Source organism: Mytilus californianus, unplaced genomic scaffold (genome assembly GCF_021869535.1).
Source record: "Mytilus californianus isolate M0D057914Y unplaced genomic scaffold, xbMytCali1.0.p SCAF_5, whole genome shotgun sequence".
NCBI classification, from domain to species: Eukaryota; Metazoa; Mollusca; class Bivalvia; order Mytilida; family Mytilidae; genus Mytilus; species Mytilus californianus.
Genome location: NW_026262701.1, coordinates 61,050,900 through 61,070,104, shown reverse-complemented (window position 1 = coordinate 61,070,104; position 19,205 = coordinate 61,050,900). Strand labels below are relative to the sequence as shown.

At 32.0% G+C, this 19,205-nt stretch overlaps 1 protein-coding gene across 4 annotated transcripts in view; it reads right to left on the bottom strand.

The window, feature by feature from the left end:
- Positions 1-858: 858 nt before the first annotated feature.
- Positions 859-19,205, bottom strand: part of LOC127701139 (alanine--tRNA ligase, cytoplasmic-like) — a 51,464-nt gene continuing 33,117 nt past the window's right edge. For all 4 annotated transcript variants that reach the window (XM_052204942.1, XM_052204943.1, XM_052204941.1 and 1 more), the window contains exons 16-23: positions 17,663-17,803; positions 14,701-14,813; positions 13,380-13,488; positions 12,440-12,565; positions 11,862-11,981; positions 10,752-10,838; positions 9,032-9,145; positions 859-1,261 (exon numbers count right to left, since the gene is read on the bottom strand). In XM_052204942.1, coding sequence (XP_052060902.1) covers positions 1,088-1,261; positions 9,032-9,145; positions 10,752-10,838; positions 11,862-11,981; positions 12,440-12,565; positions 13,380-13,488; positions 14,701-14,813; positions 17,663-17,803 — 984 coding nt within the window. In that variant the 3' untranslated portion in view covers positions 859-1,087. The remainder of the gene's footprint in view (positions 1,262-9,031; positions 9,146-10,751; positions 10,839-11,861; positions 11,982-12,439; positions 12,566-13,379; positions 13,489-14,700; positions 14,814-17,662; positions 17,804-19,205) is intronic.

Genomic DNA, 19,205 nt, shown 5'->3' with positions numbered 1-19,205 from the left:
AATAAAATCCCACTTTTCCTTCTAAAATAATAAATTTGTAAGGCATTTAAATGAGACAGCCTTACCATTTTCTTTATACTAGTTTGCACCAACTGACCAACTTCTATATGAAATCTTTAAATATGCACATAATGACAAATTTGTGTATCATATCACTTTTACATACCAATTGACAAACTTGTATATCTTTAGATATCATTTACACAAAATGTCACTTCTTGCATATGCACTTACTGATTCAATTTCTGGGCCTTTTTACAGCTTGCTATGTGGTTTGGGTTTTGCTCATTGTTGAAGGCAGTGACCTTTAGTTGCTAACCTTATATGTCATTTGGTCTCTGGTGAAGAGTTGTCTCTTTGGCAATCATACCACATCTCCTTATTTTTATATTGCATATATTTAATGGTTGTTCCATCTTATTGGGGATTTGAAAAGATACTAAGTAAAACTGTATGTTTCCACTTTTGTATGTTCCATTATGTCAGTGGATGTTTTTTTTTCTAATCTACAGTGAAAACTGTTTTAAATACTTGTTTAAAGAACTGAGATGCTTAAAATTTCTGATAGCCTTATAGAACTTATTATATAACAAGGAATTATTTGAATCTGGAATAATTTTGAATTCTGGAAAATTGATTTGAAATGTATGATGAAAACTAACCCAACTAAACAGGGTTAGCCATGCGTGCATGGCTAAGGTTAATTTTACTTTCACTATCATTTCAGTATGAACTAACTAACCCCCCTTAGCCATGCGCGCATGGCTGACCCTATTTAGTTGGGATAGTTTTCATCATATATTTCTCATCAATTTTCCAGAATTCAAAATTATTCCAGATTCAAATAATTCCTTGTTTAACAATAACCATACAATTTGCATAACAAAAATATATTGAAATTTTCCAACCCATAAAGCAAGATTAAAGTAAGACATAAATTCAATGTGTAGTAAATGACAATATAACTGTCTCTTTTTGCATTAAATTTACAAAAATCAAAATAACAAATTATTGACTGTTTTTTGCACATGATTTTAAAGAAAAAATCTCAAAAATAAATTATGTTCTAATAAATAGTATCCTGTCGTCATGACAACTTCATCTGAGCAAATTTTCTGGCAGTTTGTAAAGCATCCTGTAGAGCATCACAACTTGAACCTGTGGCTTGTGCTGAAGCATCACTGCCACCACCTTTACCACTGATAAGTGGTGCAATCTCTGTCACCCAGGCTTTAGCACTCAGTCCGGCAGCTATTGATGACTGGAAAAAACAAATGATGTTATAGTTAATAGAATTTTTTTTTAAATATTAAAATTACCCTTATTCTAACTTTATCTAGTTTATTAAAGTCATATGATACTTCAAATTTTAAAAAAAAGTTGAATATGTTTTATATACGTGAATGGATAAGTTTCTATAAAACAAGTGTTTTAAGCCTCTGGCCTTTGTTAGTCTTGTATCATTTTTAGCTCACCTGGCCCAAAGGGCCAAGTGAGCTTTTCTCATCACTTGGCGTCCGTCGTCCGTCGTCATTAACTTTTACAAAAATCTTCTCCTCTGAAACTACTGTGCCAAATTTGACCAAACTTGGCCACAATCATCATTGGGGTATCTAGTTTAAAAAATGTGTCCGGTGACCCGGCCAACCAACCAAGATGGCCGCCATGGCTAAAACATAGGGGTAAAATGTAGATTTTGGCTTATATCTCTGAAACCAAAGCATTTAGAGCAAATCTGACATTGGGTAAAATTGTTTATCAGGTCAAGATCTATCTGCCCTGAAATTTTCAGATGAATCCGACAGCCCCTGAATTGGTAATTTTAAGGAAATTTTGCCTTTTTGGTTATTATCTTGAATATTATTATAGATAGAGATAAACTGTAAACAGTAATAATGTTCAGCAAAGTAAGATCTACAAATAAGTCAACTTGACCAAAATGGTCAGGTGACCCCTTAAGGAGTTATTGCCCTTTATAGTCAATTTTTAACCATTTTTCGTAAATTTTTGTAATCTTTTACAAAAATCTTCTCCTCTGAAACTACTAAGACAAATTTAACCAAACTTGTCCACAATCATCATTAGGGTATCCAGTTTAAAAAATGTGTCCGATGACCCCGCCCACGAACCAAGATGGCCGACATGGCTAAAATAAACAGCTGCGCCATGAGCGCATGATACGCCCGTCGTCTTGTGTGTAAATTTTTATGCAATAAGCATAAATAGTTTCTGACATACGGCATGACATGCGAAAACCCCCTTTTTTTTTACAAAAAACTCAATATCTCTAAAATAAAATTTTGAATCAAAACCAAAAAGTATACAGATCTTTAGATTAATATAACTAAGAAGTGTGTAAAATTTTAAGCAATAATCATAAATCGTTTTAGAGATACGACGCGACATGTGAAAAACCCCTCCCCCTTTTTTTACAAAAGACTCAATAACTCAAAAATAAAATTTTGAATCATCACCAAAAAGTATACAGATCTTAAGGTTAATATAACTAAGAAGTGTGTAAAGTTTTAAGCAATAGTCATTAACTGTTTTTGAGATACAGCACGACATGTGAAAAACCCCTCCCCCTTTTTTAACAAAATACTCAATATCTCTAAAATAAAATTTTGAATCATCACCAAAAAGTATACAGATCTTAAGATTAATATAACTAAGAAGTGTGTAAAGTTTTAAGCAATAATCATAAATTTTTTTTGAGATACGGCGCGACATGTGAAAAAAAACACACACCTGTTTTAGTTACTAAGTCCCGTAACTCAAAAAGTTTTAATCTTATTTTCACCAAAAAGTATACAGATCGTTTGACCATCATAAGAAACAACTATGTTAAGTTTCATGAAATTTGGATAAGTCATTCTCAAGTTACGGTGCGACATGTTTACGCCGGACAGACAGACGGACAGACAGACGGACAGACGCCGGACATTTGTATAACATAATACGTCCCGTCAAAAATTTGACGGGCGTATAAAAATAGTACATAGGGTAAAATGCAGTTTTTGGCTCATATCTCTGAAACCAAAGCATTTAGAGCAAATCTGATGAGGATAAAATTGTTCATTAGGTCAAGATCTATCTGCCCTGATATTTTCAGACCAATCAGGCAACACGTTGTTGGGTTGCTGCCCCTGAATTTGTAATTTTAAGAAAATTTTGCAGCTTTTGGTTATTATCTTGAATATTATTATAGATAGAGATAAACTGTAAACAGCAATAATGTACAGCAAAGTTAGATCTACAAATAAGTCACCATGACCAAAATTGTCAATTGACCCCTTAAGGAGTTATTGCCCTTTATAGTCAATTTTTTACAATTTTCATAAATTTTGTAAATATTTGTAAATTTTTACAAAATATTTTCCACTGTAACTACAGGGCCAAGTTCATTATAGATAGAGATAATAGTAAGGAGCAAGAATGTTCAGTAAAGTAAGATCTACAAACACATCACCATCACCAAAACACAATTTTATCATGAATCCATCTGTGTCCTTTGTTTAATATGCACATAGACCAAGGTGAGCAACACAGCCTCTTTAGAGCCTCTAGTTAATTTTAGTTTCTTGTGTATAATTTGGAGTTTAGTATGACGTCCATTATCACTGAACTAGTATACATATTTGTTAAGGGGCCAGCTGAAGGACGTCTCTGGGTGCGGGAGTTTCTCGCTGCATTGAAGACCCATTGGTGGCCTTCGTCTGTTGTCTTCTCTATGGTCGGGTTGTTGTCTCTTTGACACATTCCCCATTTCCATTCTCAATTTTATGTACATGGACTTTCTTGTAAAAGAAAACCCTTTATCAAAATATTCACAAATGTACTGCTATTGAATTATTGTCTTCCCGTACACTAGTTTGCCGATATTTTTCCATATGCAGTGACCTTAACTACGAGACCTCTTGTTAGAAATTCACCCACCGCACAGAGCAATCGTGAGGGAAAAACCATGATGAAAGAATTAAACAAACGTGCACTGGAAGGTAAATAGTAATAACTCATTCTTAAATACCTAATTGAATACACCAAATCATTTAACAACTGTTATGAAAAAGTTAACAAATGGGAATCCATGGAAAATATGAAAAAAAAGTTTACATCACTATATCAATTAACTTATTTCCCACATGCTACACGACTCTGTGTTGATTGTTTATCAATGTCACGATCTGGTAAACTTCGACAACAAAAGTGAATTAGGTTGCAATCAACAATCACTTAATGAAATGTTATTTGTCAATAATATGTTATCGAGTAATAAATGTAAAATACATGCATAGAGGACTTAGTTTAGTATATAAGCATGCATTGGTTCAATAATTTCCTGAATATTAAAATTACAAGAAACTCGTTTCATACGACTTTAAACATCTTGGTACTTAAACAAATCTAAGGTCAGAAACATTTATAAGATTTTGGTACACAATTGCAAGCAGTGACTGAAATCTGATAGTTATGCAAGATTGTCTCTTCCAAGTTGTGTTTAATTTTATTTACCATCATGCTGTCCAGCCTAACAATATGTGATTTTTGTTTTTTTATTTTATATGGTAATTAAATATTGCTCCTTCAAAGTAATACCTTGATTTACAATTACAGGACAAACAAAATAGAAGGCCTTCAAAGTGTTTAACTATTTCCTAAAAATTGTTTACACTACAACAATTATGTTAAAACATTTTAGTCCAAATTTTGACAATTTTTTCATTTACTAATGTTTAGACGTCTAATATTTCATCTGACAAATGAATGATCAGTTTTTAAAACAAGAGGCTCTCAAGAGCCTGAATCGCTCACCTGTAATTTTTTGCTTAAATCTTTCATCAATGATTATTTTTGCTTTTCAATATATATTCATGAGTGGCTTAAAAATGCCATTTAAATGTTCTTTGTATCTGTTATATTTTCTTCAAAAGCAAAAAAATGCATTTTACCCCTATGTTCCATTTTAGCCATAGTGGCTATGTTTCTTGACATACAAGGAAATAAAATACAAAATTTATACAAGATACTCTGAAACTCATTCAGCCCAAGTTTGGCTGAAATTGATTCAGCAGTTTCAAAGGAGAAGATTTTTTAAAGTAAGCAAACTAGATTATATGAATAAATTGTGAAAAATTGTCTTTAAAGGACAATAACTCCTTAAGGGGTCAATTGACAATTTTGGTCATATGAAACTTATTTGTAGATCTTACTTTGCTGAACATTCTTGCTGTTTACAGTTTATCTTTATCTATAATAATATTCAAGATAATAACCGAAAACTGCAAAATTTTCTTTAAATCATCAATTCAGGGGCAATAACCTAACAAGAGTGTACACGCTGAAATGTCTCGCCTTCTTTACTAACCATTGATATTATGTTGATAGTCCTAAATATTAAGCTTTACTACAACTATCAACCTTACATGCATTCAATACACTAAATATAGTTGACCTATTGCTTATAGTTTCTAAGAAACAGACTTAACCAAGAAAACTAAACATTGACCAAAGAACCATGAAAATGAGGTCAAGGTCAGATGAACCATGCAAGGCAGACATATACACCTTACAATCAACCTATGCATTAAATATAGTTGACCTATTGCTTATAGTATCCAAGAAACAAACTTAACCATGAAAACTTAACATTGACCAATGAACCAACAAAATGAGGTCAAGGTCAGATGATACCTGCCAGACAGACATATACAGCTTACAATCCTATACAAAAAATATAGTTGACCTATTGCTTATAGTTTAAGAAAAACAGACCAAAACACAAAAACTTAACACTGAGCAATGAACCGTGAAAATGAGGTCAAGGTCAAATAAAGCCTGCGAGACTGACATGTGCATCATAAAATATTTCCATACACCAAATATAGTTGACCTATTGCATGTAGTATTAGAAAAAAAGACCAAAACTCAAAAACTCAACTTTGACCACTGAACCATGAAAATGAGGTCAAGTTCAGAATACACCTGCCAGTTGGACATGTACACCTTACAATCATTCCATACACCAAATATAGTTGACCTATTGCATACAGTATAAGAAAAACAGACCAAAACACAAAAACTTAACATTGACCAATGAACCATGAAAATAGGTCAAGGACAAATGACACCTGCCAGACAGACATGTACACCTTACAATCATTCCATACACCAAATATAGCTGACCAATGGCTTATAGTATTAGAAAAACAGACCAAAACACAAAAACTTAACATTGACCAATGAACCGTGAAAATGAGGTCAAGGTCAGATGAAACCTGCCAGACTGACATGTATCCCTTATAATCATTCCATACACCACATATAGCTGACCTACTGCTTGTAGTATCTAAGAAACGGACCTAATCACGTAACTTTAACCTTGATCACTGATCCATGAAATGAGGCTGAGGTCAGGTGAACCCTGTCTGATGGACATGTAGATGTTGCAAGGAACCCATATACCAAATATAGTTATCCTATTACTCATAATAAGTGAGAAATTTACATAACAAAAAAACTAAACTTTTTTATCAAGCAGTCGCTGAACCATGAAAATAAGGTCAAGGACAATGGACATATGACAGACGGAAAGTTCGTAACATAAGGTATCTGCATACAAAGTATGAAGCATCCAGGTCTTCTACCTTCTGAAATATAAAGCTTTATACAAATAGTGTACGCCGCCGTCGTCGCTGCCACCGGATAGTAATACCTATGTCTCACTTTCTGCGACTTTCGTCGCAGGCGAGACAAAAATCAGATACCCGATTTGGCTGATAATTTCTATGTTTTTTTTTATGTTCTATTTTTAGCCATGGCAGCCATGTTTTCTGAGGAAACAGAAAATTAAACACAAACTTTATTCTAGATAACCTGAGAATCATTCAGCTTAAGTTTGGTTTGAATTGGTTTAGTAGTTTCAGAGGAGAAGATTTTTAAAGTTAGAAAACATGATAAACAAATTGTGTAAAATTGTCCTTAATGGGCAATAACTCCTTAAGGGGTCAATTGACAATTTTGGTCATATAAAACTTATTTGTAGATATTACTTTGCTGAACATTTTTGCTGTTTACAGTTTATCTTTATCTATAATAATATTCAAGATAATAACCAAAAACTGCAAAATTTCCTTAAAATTACCAATTTAGTGGCAGCAACCCAACAATGGGTTGTTAGATTCATCTGAAAATTTCAGGGCTGATAGAACTTGACCTAATGAACATTTATACCTCAATATAATGAAGCAATTCTAAGCTTTTTAATTCTGAAATGAAGAGGCCACTTTTGAAAATTTCTGCATACCAACAGTGGGTGAATAAATCTGATGAGTCTCAGTGTTCTCCCCAGGCCCTTAAAGGACTGCGGGCCTGCGATGTATAATTTTTTACCGTGGTGGTATCGTTCTTACCGCGATGTATAATTTTTCTCTGTGGTGCTAAAATTTTCAGTTAAAAAATCGTAAATCGGTAAAGTTTTAAACGACTTGTTAAATCTTTTCCGTGCGGTATAAAATTCCAGGTGAAATTTGACCAGTTCAAACCAGTTCAACACGGATTGTTTACACCACGTAATCGATTTACCTTTATGAGGTTAACCTTTGTTGATTGGATTTAATCGATGTAATTAACACTTTTTACATGATTTATTTGTGTTTTAATTTAGAGATCATAACTTTATGATCAAAGATAACTACTTTAAGGCTTCACTCACCACCTGACAAGTCAGCAAATACTTTGTACACAAACCGTGTTGACCCGATAGTTGTACACACGACAGTACATATTTTGTACATTATAAAGTTAGCTCAATACTTATATTATAGTTTTATATGTCTCTGATTAAACCATGGCCAAAATTATCTTTAATTATGACATAATTATTGCATGATCCGGTTTCAAACTGTCAACAAGTAATTCAAAGGGGAAGGATCACATGACCCAGTTGGTTCACGTAGAATATTCAAGATTATTTACAATTAACTGCAATCTATTCTATTTTATAAATAAAATGCATGACTGTACCTTCAAACTGGATATCTATATCCATATGATCATTAATGAATAACAGAAGTGATCTTGCAATTTTAATCCATAAGCACATGTGAAATCTATTTATATCTACTTCCTGTCATTTAGGCGGGAAAATAGGGAGACTTTGATGTTGACATTGAATATGGTTACTTATAGATCTATAGACCCAAGATAAATTTATAGATTTAGGAATTCTTTTTAAATGGATCATGACAAATAAAGATTTAGATTTCAGTGCAGTATTAAGTCTGTATCTATGTTTGATTATCACCAAAGACAAGAAAGGTTAATATTTACATGTACATGAAATCTATAGCAAAATGATTTAAAATTTATGAAAAATTTCTTTTTATTAAAATTTAAGATAGAAACTGGTTCAAATTATAACACTATTTTGTTCTTGTTAATTTTATATCTCCTTGAGACAGGAATCCTTTCACATACAACAACTTTCTTTCTAGAAACTAGAAAGTTTTTTAAATTGAACATTTTTGTTCTCTTTTGAATCTGGGAACAGTATATCTAACAATATATATGTTCCTGTTTGAATATTTTATTTTTATCGATCATGGATTTTATAAAAGATTTAATTACTTTAAATTTAGATGAATATTATGTAATGAATCATGTTTTATTTATTTTTAAAAAATATTAAAAGTATACAAACTGTTTATTGATCTTTTTAACCAATAATATTCTGACATAACACAGTATTAAAACAAAACAAGAGACATAAAAACTGCAGTAACTAGAAATATAGCGACGCCACACGACACAACTGATTGTATGAATCATTTCACCAAGCTGTTCACACGCGTTACCCTGGTGCTATCCAAAAATCCTGGGGAGAACACTGAGTCTCTAAAGATACTATGTTCCAGTACTCAATTAGATGAGTTGTGAACATACTGTTTTGTTTATTAATTTTTTTATTATAATACCGGTACTATACCTCTAAACAAAGAAAATAACAAAATAATCTGAATAGTTTAAGTCTCACCTTTGGAGCAGAGCTCATACATATAATTTTATTGGCCTCTCTGTCAACTGAGAAGAACATTGCTGCAGTCTCTGGACTCAGGGCTTTGTACTGTTTCATTGCACCATCTAAAGCCTATATCAATAAGAGCAGTAAGTAAAAAGATCAGTATGTAGTACAAATGCATTTCTGCATTAAAACCTTAAGTAGCAGATTTTACTTCAAAAGGTAAAAAAACATGGCAAAATAATGAATTCAAATGTAATTACAAGAAATGAGCTGTCAAATTGACAGCAAATCTGGTTTTCTGTATTTTGACGGTAACCATTGTTCAACATAAGAGGACAACTAGTATGAATGAATTTACGGTAATGTCTTCAAATGTATGGTGCTTTCAGGCTTGTTTAACTTTACACATTCCGTGTGTGCCTGTCTGGACATAAAGTGCCAGTTTCCAATCTATCAAGGACTATAACTCCTGAACAGCAAAAGTGGTATCATCAATATTACACTTGACCTCCATTTTGTCTTTAGTGACAACATATCAAAATTTTACAAAGCATTGTTTGATGGTTCATAAGTTGTTGCACAGAAAAGACATAAAGTGACTTTTTAAAATCTTTCATGGACCATAACTCCAGAATGGCAAAGGTGAATATAGTCATTATTGAAATTGACCTCCATTTTGTAATCGTAACAACATATTAAAATTTGAAAAGCCTTGGTTGACCGATTCATAAGTTATAACACAGAAACTGATGGCAGCTACCCCGTCACCTGTTGACCATTTTTATAACTGGATTTTTCCATGGGAAAACCCTGTTAAAAATCAACACAACTTAACACACATAGAACAGTTAACTGTATTATACATATTGATGAATCTGTTATAGGTTTTTACAATATATTTCCTTGAGGTAAAGTTGGCCTACATAGGTTTGGTTGTTTTGTTAAGGCCATTTTGTTTGTTGCCTTTTTTTCCCAAAAAATTTTGAGTCTCAAGAATGCCTGATGAAGGTTTTTAGATAGACACGTTATGTGCATGGAAATCAGTATCATACATTGATATCATCCATCTCCTGAACCTGATTATTTTTATTGACACATGTGATGAGCATGGAGATCAGTATCATACATTGATATTGTCCATCTCCTGAACCTGATTATTTTTATTGACACATGTGATGAGCATGGAGATCAGTATCATACATTGATATTGTCCATCCCCTGAACCTGATTATTTTTATTAACACATGTGATGAGCATGGAGATCAGTATCATACATTTATATTGTCCATCCCCTGAACCTAATTATTTATTGACACATGTGATGAGCATGGAAAGCAGCATCATACATGTATATTGTCCACCTCCTGAACCTGATTATTTTTATTAACACATGTGATGAGCATGGAGATCAGTATCATACATTTATATTGTCCACCTCCTGAACCTGATTATTTTTATTAACACATGTGATGAGCATGGAGATCAGTATCACATATTTATATTGTCCATCTCCTGAACCTAATTATTTTTATTGACACATGTGATGAGCATGGAAAGCAGTATCATACATTTATATTGTCCACCTCCTGAACCTGATTATTTTTCAGCTAAGACATTCATAACATTGTTTCGTGACAAAACAGGAAGGAAGTCAGAACTGACCAACTCATTTGATTAATCAAACATTTTTTACTGTAACCTATTTGTAAAAGATAAAAAAAATCTAGCATACTTTAGCTATTGATCCAGCCTTGAACTCATGAACAACAAATTTCTCATTTGGACTGGCCTCTATCATCTTCTTTGTTTCCTGCACCACCTAAAAATCAAGTTGAATCCAATAATTATCATACTAGTATATTATAAATATTCAGACTATGAATATGAATAGAATTAAAGAAGCACCATGGGTGCATCATCCTAGTAGTGATCTATATAGATTTGAAGTAGACTAAAGAGATTTTTGTGTATAGTACAATGATGCCTTCGAAAGTCTTTCGACAATTTATGTCAAATGGTTGGAAACAAAACAAATTGCCCATATTTCAGTCTATTTATTGCTGCTTGATCTTTGTCTAAATTGACCAAAAAAAATAGGGGTCTTTTTCATCCCGTATGGTATTATCCACCAAAGATATGTAAAGATCTGATTTATGGCTTAAAAGATATTGTCCTGAAACAAAAATTTTCCCAAACTTTCAGTCAATTTAAAGGTACTGTGACTTTGAGCTTTGATCTGCTTACCATAAGATTCATGTCTTACTCATTTTTCCAAGTGACATTTTTCAGCTACAAGGTGTATATATGGTTCAAAAGACAACATGTGGGAACCAAAAACCTGTAAATTTACTAAATAGAGACAAAATACCAAATATCTTCCATTAAAGCAAATTCTTTAAAGGACAAATTCAATAAAGATATGACTTTAGTCTTTAGTTTTCTATGTTGTGTTTTGTGTACTATTGTTTGTCTGTTGGTCTTTTTCTTTTTTAGCCTTGGTGTTGTCAGTTTATTTTCGACTTACGAATTTGAATGTCCCTTTGGTATCTTTCACCTCTCTTTTCAGACAACCACTCATGAGGTTTATGACATCAGACCAGTAAATGAAGAACTTCTAGTTTATTTTAATACTCAACTTTTCCCCATTTATCTTAATCAATGGAACAAGAAAAGGTGACTTGTAGAAGTCATAGTAAATAAAAGTTTATAAAAGTATACTTTGTAATATATACACCACATATATTCAATCCTGCTTGGTGTAAAAACTGTATTGTATCTACTACATAAAACACCAAATAACCTAATATACATGTAATTCCTGGAAAAATTGCAGTAAATTTACCTCATCCATAACAGCAGCTTTTCTGGCTTTGTCCAAGTCATCCATTTTCTTCCTTAGAGGTTTCAGTTCACCTCTCAAGCTATCTTTCTTCCAATAGGGGATCACTGACTGTGAAATTTCCTTGTACAAGCAAAAAAAACATAACATCATACAACATATTATGGGTTTACTTTTATCTTATTTTGGTCAATTATTTTGTGACATAATTTGCTGTGGTAGTTTGATTTGTTTTCTTAATGAATTAAACTTAACTACAGTGAGATGTCTGAAGTAACATTCCTTTCAAAATTTTACTACATTTTTAATCATTTTATATTGCTTAATCTACATATTTTAGTCTATTGGGCACTGGCTTTGTTATGAAGTGAAAACAAAAACTACCCAAAAATAAACAATTCTGTATCCCCTATTTAAAATGATATTATAGAGGTAAGTTATTAATATCAAAGCACCGGCCAGAACAAATTGATCTGACCTTCATTAAAGAATTTACATAGTTTAGAAAGGAAATAAAGTCTAAATACACATGACCTTAAGGGAACCATTAACAGAAATAAAACAAACAGGGATTAACTTACATCATCAACTTGTACTATAAGTTTTGTTAAATTCTTGACAGAAACATCTTTACTCTGTAATCTGTTGTCTATCTCCTGCTTCAACTCATTAATACTCTTTTCTAGGACAGCTACCTTATGCCAAGCCTACAATCATTTTTATGACATTTAGAATAAAATAAGTCAGTTTTACAGAACATACCTTTGTAATAAGAATATCAAAAGTATGTTGAAAGATTAATTTTACAATTATGGTTTTTATTTGGTTATTCATTGTAACTTTTCCCCTCGAAAATAGTATTTCAGATTTAGGTTGAAGGACATGTTTTTTTTATGTCTTTTTAATCTTACAAGGCATTTTCATCATTTCATAACTGTAAAAATTGTTGTCAATGTGTCCAACAACTTATGGTTTTGTGAACCAAAATTTTGAAAAGTAGAGTAAGCATTGGAAAAGGTTAGAATGTTATGCTTCAGATAAGGATGAAATATGAAATTGATTCAGTTTCATAGAAAAATTCTCAAAATGAAACAATTTATATTAAATTCATATTGCAAATAAATGTTTTCTCTGACTCTAAAATATAAACTATTAGGGTATTTGTGTCATTGGGTTGCTGCCTCTCTGAAGTTTACCTAACATCTCCCTTTATTAGTATATACTGAAAAAGTAATAATTCTTCACTTTGTTGCAAATGAAAACAAAAAATGAAAGTGCTTTAAAATCAACTTTTCATTTTATTATGATGTCTGAATCATTGCATAAGTGAAAGCTGAAAAAAGGTTTCATAATGTTACAAAAACTTTATTTTATTGAAAATCCTATGTAGTCAATAATAGTTAAATTGTTGCAAAAAATGTTATCACACACACATTTAAAAGAAAACAGCAAAGTTTTATTAGTAAGTGTGATATAATGAATGAATAATGCTTCTTAAATATATAAGATATTCCTACAAACCTTGTGGGCTTCTGTACCAGTAACAGCTATAATTCTTCTGATTCCTTTGGAAATAGCCTCTTCAGACACAATGACTAGTTTTCCTATATGTCCAGCTCTTCGTAAATGCCTATAAAATAAAAGAACAGAGTTCCAATATCCCCCGCGTTGCACATATTCTATCTATCCAAGGTGCAAGGGCAATAACTATTAAAAAAACACTTTTTGTTCTTTAAAACTTTTTATAAATATGTTGGAAAAATGAAGGCTTCAGAGCAAATGCAATGCGATTTCCTTTATAATTAATATTTCAAAGGGGCATAACTCCTTTAAATATTTGATCAGCACTTATTTTCGAAAGTGTCAAAGTTGTTGCTGATAAAAACCTGAATTTCCTAAAAAAAAAACTGGCAAGAATTGTATACATGAGAGCGCTAACAATGAAATTTTCCATATAATCAATATTTCCAAAGGGCAGAACTCTTTTAAAAACAAGCATTCTGAGAGTATTGCATGGCAATTCATAGTCCCCTACCAGTTAAAAAATTCATTGTATTGGAACAAAATGCTATCTTGATCTATAACTTGTCATGGTGTAAACTATATTACAAATATCAAGTCAATATCTTCAAGCATGACAAAAAAAAGAGTTGAAAACTGATTATTTAAGTGAATTTTCTAAGTCCAAGGACAATAATTCTGCACAAAATCATCAGACCGGAACAAAATTCGAACTTAATCTGTAACTTGTCATGATAAAACAGTGTACCAATTATTAAATCAATATCATCAAGCATGACGAAAACAAATGGGGAAAACTGAATATTTGAGTGAATTTTCTAAGTCCAAAAACCATAACTCTGCACAAAATCATCAGACCGGAACAAAATTCGAACTTGATCTGTAACTTGTCATGATAAAACAATGTACCAATTATTAAATCAATATCTTCAAGCATGACGAAAACAAATGGGGAAAACTGAATATTTGAGTGAATTTTCTAAGTCCAAGGACCATAACTCTGCACAAAATTATCAGACCGGAACAAAATTGGAACTTGCTCTGTAACTTGTCATGATAAAACAAAATAATAAATATCAAATCAATATCTTCAAGCACGAAAAAAAAAATGTGGAAAACTGATTTGCTGGACTGACGGATGGACAGACAGACAGACGAACTTATCTCCCTTACAAGATTGTTGCATATTTTTTAATAAGATACGAAACAATTTATTTCTAATATCCTATTCTATATTCTAGCCATTTTCCTTTCAATGTTATACTTCGACCTATTGGCCTGCTTTATTGATGACCTGTGCATATATAATAAAAGGACTTACGTTCCTCCGCAGAATTCTACACTTGTGAGAGAAGCCCCTGGTCCCATTGGATCTTTAACTAAGTCTTCAACTGATATACCTATAGATAATACTCTTACTGGATCTGGATAAACCTATAACATATTATTGTTTATCTCCATAAGTATACCATGCATTTCTTGTCATTCAATAAAAATTGAATCTAGTTTCAATTATTTACTTTTTTACAATTTACAAATTTGTTTGGCTTATTCATGGCCTGTATTATATGTAAGATGCAAGCATATGTTTTCATATACTGTAAATTCAGAAATTATTGCGTGCATTTATTATTGCGATTTTGTCATTTTAGACTAAAATGCGATTTAAATTTTGCGATATTGAGAAAAATCCTGTTTAATTCATATAAAAAATTTCAAAATGCGAGTTTAAATTATTGCAATTATAACCCTGTCGCATTTTTCGCAATAATAAAAACATCGCAATAATTTCAGAATTTACAGTAGTTCATTGAAAACAAATTGCCTCATGTTAAGTTGACAATTTTTTTCCAGCTTAACATCATTTCTCAGGAAAATGTTTAGTGCCATATACTAAAAAATACTTCATTCTACTTCTGCTTATTTTTCGCTATAATTTGGCAATGTAAAATGTTGCCCTTTTTTGCAACACCTATCTGCAAACAGCATCATTTCAGAGCTTTCAAACAGTACAGAGATGTTTGTAAAAACAGCAGTCTTTTTAATTACAAATGAGAACTAAATAAATGTGGATAGTGTCCACATGTGGACACAGATGATGCCCCCGCTTGCATATCATATAGTTATAAAGGGACATAACTGAAGAACGGTAAAAGTGACACTACCCAAATTTGAACTTGATCTGAGTTTTGTGGTAATAAGCATTGTGTGTAAGTCTCATAACATTTGGTTGAGGCTAACTTAAGTAGAGAACAGAAACTAAAAATTCAGCAATTTTTCTATTTGTAATGACGCATAACTCTAGAACGGTTGTGTATAAGTTTTACAACATTTGGTTGAGACAAACTAAAAAATTCAGCAATTTTTATGTTTATAATGGGACATAACTCTAGAATGGTAAAAGTGTTGCCACCTAATTTCGTACTTAATCTGTATTATGTAGTAATTAGCATTGTGTATAAGTTTCATAACATTTGGTTGAGGCAAACTCAAGTTAGAGAACTGAAACAAAAAAAATGTACTTGATCTTTACTGAGTTTTGTTGGAATGAATATTGTGTATAGGTTTCACAATGTTTGGCTGGGGAAAACTTCAGTTACAGAATGGAAACTAAAAAATTTTGCAATCTTTCTATTTATAAAGGGGCATAACTCAATAATGGTTAAAGTGACACTTCCCAAATTCAACTTGATCTGTGTTTTATCAGTGGTAGTCAAAATTAAACATTGCATTGTATAAAGCATTGATTGTAGTTGATTCAACTATAATCATGGTCAAAGGAAGATAACTCCAATTTTAAAAATATATTATATAAACTTGGTATTTAGAAGAAAATAAAAATTTTGCAATTTTTCCTTTTATAAAGGGGCATAACTCTAGATCAGTTAAAGTGACACCACCAAAATTCAAACTTGATCTGTGTTTTGTGGTAATAAGCATTGTGTATAAGTTTCATAACATTTGGTTGAGGCAAACTTAAGTTAGAGAACGGAAACTAAAAATTTTGCAATATTTCCTTTTATAAAGGGGCATAACTCTAGATCGGTTAAAGTGACGCCACCAAAATTCAAACTTGATCTGGGTTTTGTGGTAATAAGCATTGTGTATAAGTTTCATAACATTTGGTTGAGGCAAACTCAAGTTAGAGAACGGAAACCAATTTCGGGACGTACGTACAGACGGACAAGGGTAAAACTTAATGCCCCCTCCGGTACGGCGGGGGCATAAAAATACAATATACATTGTATTTTGTAACCCATAATAACGAAATTAATTATAGACTCAGTATATACATGTATAAACAAATATTTGATATGATAAGCACAATACATAAATCTCAAAATTAGTTTGTTGAAAACTGCATTTTGATAAATTTGTTTCAATGATTCAAGAATAATCAGGATATAATGTAACAAAGATATCTACCAAGACAATAAGTTACAATGCAGCTGAACAAGAAGGCACATTTTTTTGAAGGCATAATTCAAAGTATCTGAAAACAGGAAGTAGGTGTCCAACAATTCAAAAGGCACACACACATTACAGTCACCAGTCTTCAGCTGCTGAACAAATATAAAGTAATTCTGTTCAGTAGTACTTGTCAGGGAAAATTGTGACAGAAATATTTGTTGAACAAACAGATAGACGGAAGGACATACAGACAAGGTGAATGCAACTAGCCCCCATTTTTAGAGTTGGGTATAACATACTGCGGATTCATTTATTTTTGTGAGTACCATATTACTTGGAATGAGGAAAAATTGTATTTTCATTGATATTTGTTTTCATGGTTTTGCCAGTCTGCATACAAACATATAGAAAATTTGTACTTCGCTGAACATTTAAATTTTGTGTTCTACCCAAGAAATCTGTGGAAATTAGTATCCCATAAATAATAATGAATGCACAGTACATATATCAAATACAAATAAAAACATAACAGCTAGAGACTTAAGGAATGATAACTGGACTTGTATAAAAAAGGCCATATATAAATCTGTTTATCGTACTTTCTGAGTGCAAATGCACCCTGGTTAATAACCCCATATCAACCCAACCATATGACATCAGACAAGGCTGGTATGGGGTTATCAGCCTGAATGTGTTCAAACAGCACTTGAAAACCTTTCTTTTATACTTTAATTTTGATAAACACCATTCTTCTTCTGTTTTACTACTTATTCAGAACTTGACACATGTACATCTTTTCTCAGTATATAATACTGAATATTAATCTTCAATGAGATACATGCCAAATAACAATTTATAAAATCAGATATTACCTCATCAAAGACAGCTCTCAACCCCTGTATAGATTTGGCATCAGATAATGGAGTCTCTCTAGCAAATACTGCTTCATTTTTTGAAGCCAAGTTGTTAACAATATCCTCAACAGTTTTAACATCTTTTACAGACATTGCACCCTGGAAAATGTAAATGGTCAATTTTAAATGTCAAGTCAAGCACATTTCAACCTTCCTTCCAGGTGATATTCTCAATCATGTCCACGAGAAGATTATCAGCGCTGAGACACTCTTTTCAAACTTTATTACAGAACGTAATTTTCCTTAGCATTAGCTATCATGAAAATGTCATCTATACTGTAAGTAAAAAGTTGAGTGTTCTTAAATTGAATAAATTTCTGAGAAAAAAAACACAGCACAAGTTTAAATAAGCTTCACAGCATGTCATGTCATGTTTTCTCATTGCTAGACGTATTTCAGCATGATCCAATGAAAAACTAAGTAGTCAACTTTTGGACATAATAATTGCCTGATCAGCATCAAAGTGACAGCACTAGATGAATAATATAAAAAATAAAATGCTTCGCTGGGGCGCAGCTTGATACGACCGCAGAGGTCGAACCCTGAACAGTTGGGGCAAGTATGGACACAACATTCAAGCTTGATACAGCTCTGAATTTGGATTGTTATTAAATATTTGACACAGCATAGGTTTCTGTCACAGAAAGAATGTGGTCTAAGAACTTGAAATTTTTTAATTTACCTATTATGGTCCAATGTCCAAAATCAAAATACATGGTTAGATTCAGCATATCAAAGAACCCCATATATTCAATTTTTGTTAAAATCAAACAAAGTTTAATTTTGGACCCCAACTTGGACAAACTTGAAAACTGGGCCCACAATCAAAAATCTAAACACATGTTTAGATTCAGCATATCAAAGAACCCCAAGAATTCATTTTTGCTAAAATCTAACTAAGTTTAATTTTGGACCCTTTGGACCTTAATGTAGACCAATTTAAAAAACGGGACTTAAAATTAAAAATCTAAATACACCGTTAGATTTGGTATATCAAAGAACCCCAATAATTCAATTTTTGATGAAATCAAACAAAGTTTAATTTTGGACCCTTTTGACCTCAATATGAACCAATTTGATAGCGGGGCCCACAAATAAAAAATCTAAATTCATGGTTAGATTCAGCATATCAAAGAACCCCATATATTCAATTTTTGTTGAAATCAAAAAAAGTTTTATTTTGGACCCCAACTTGGACCAACTTGAAAACTGGGCCCATAATCAAAAATCTAAACACATGTTTAGATTCAGCATACCAAAGAACCCCAAGAATTCAATTTTTGTTAAAATCAAACTAAGTTTAATTTTGGACCCTTTGGACCTCAATGAAGACCAATTTAAAAAACGGGACCCAAATTAAATATCTAAAAACACGGTTAGATTTGGCATATCAAAGAACCCCAATAATTCAATTTTTGATGAAATATAACAAAGTTTAATTTTGGACCCTTTTGACCTCAATATGAACCAATTTGATAACGGGGCCCACAAATAAAAAATC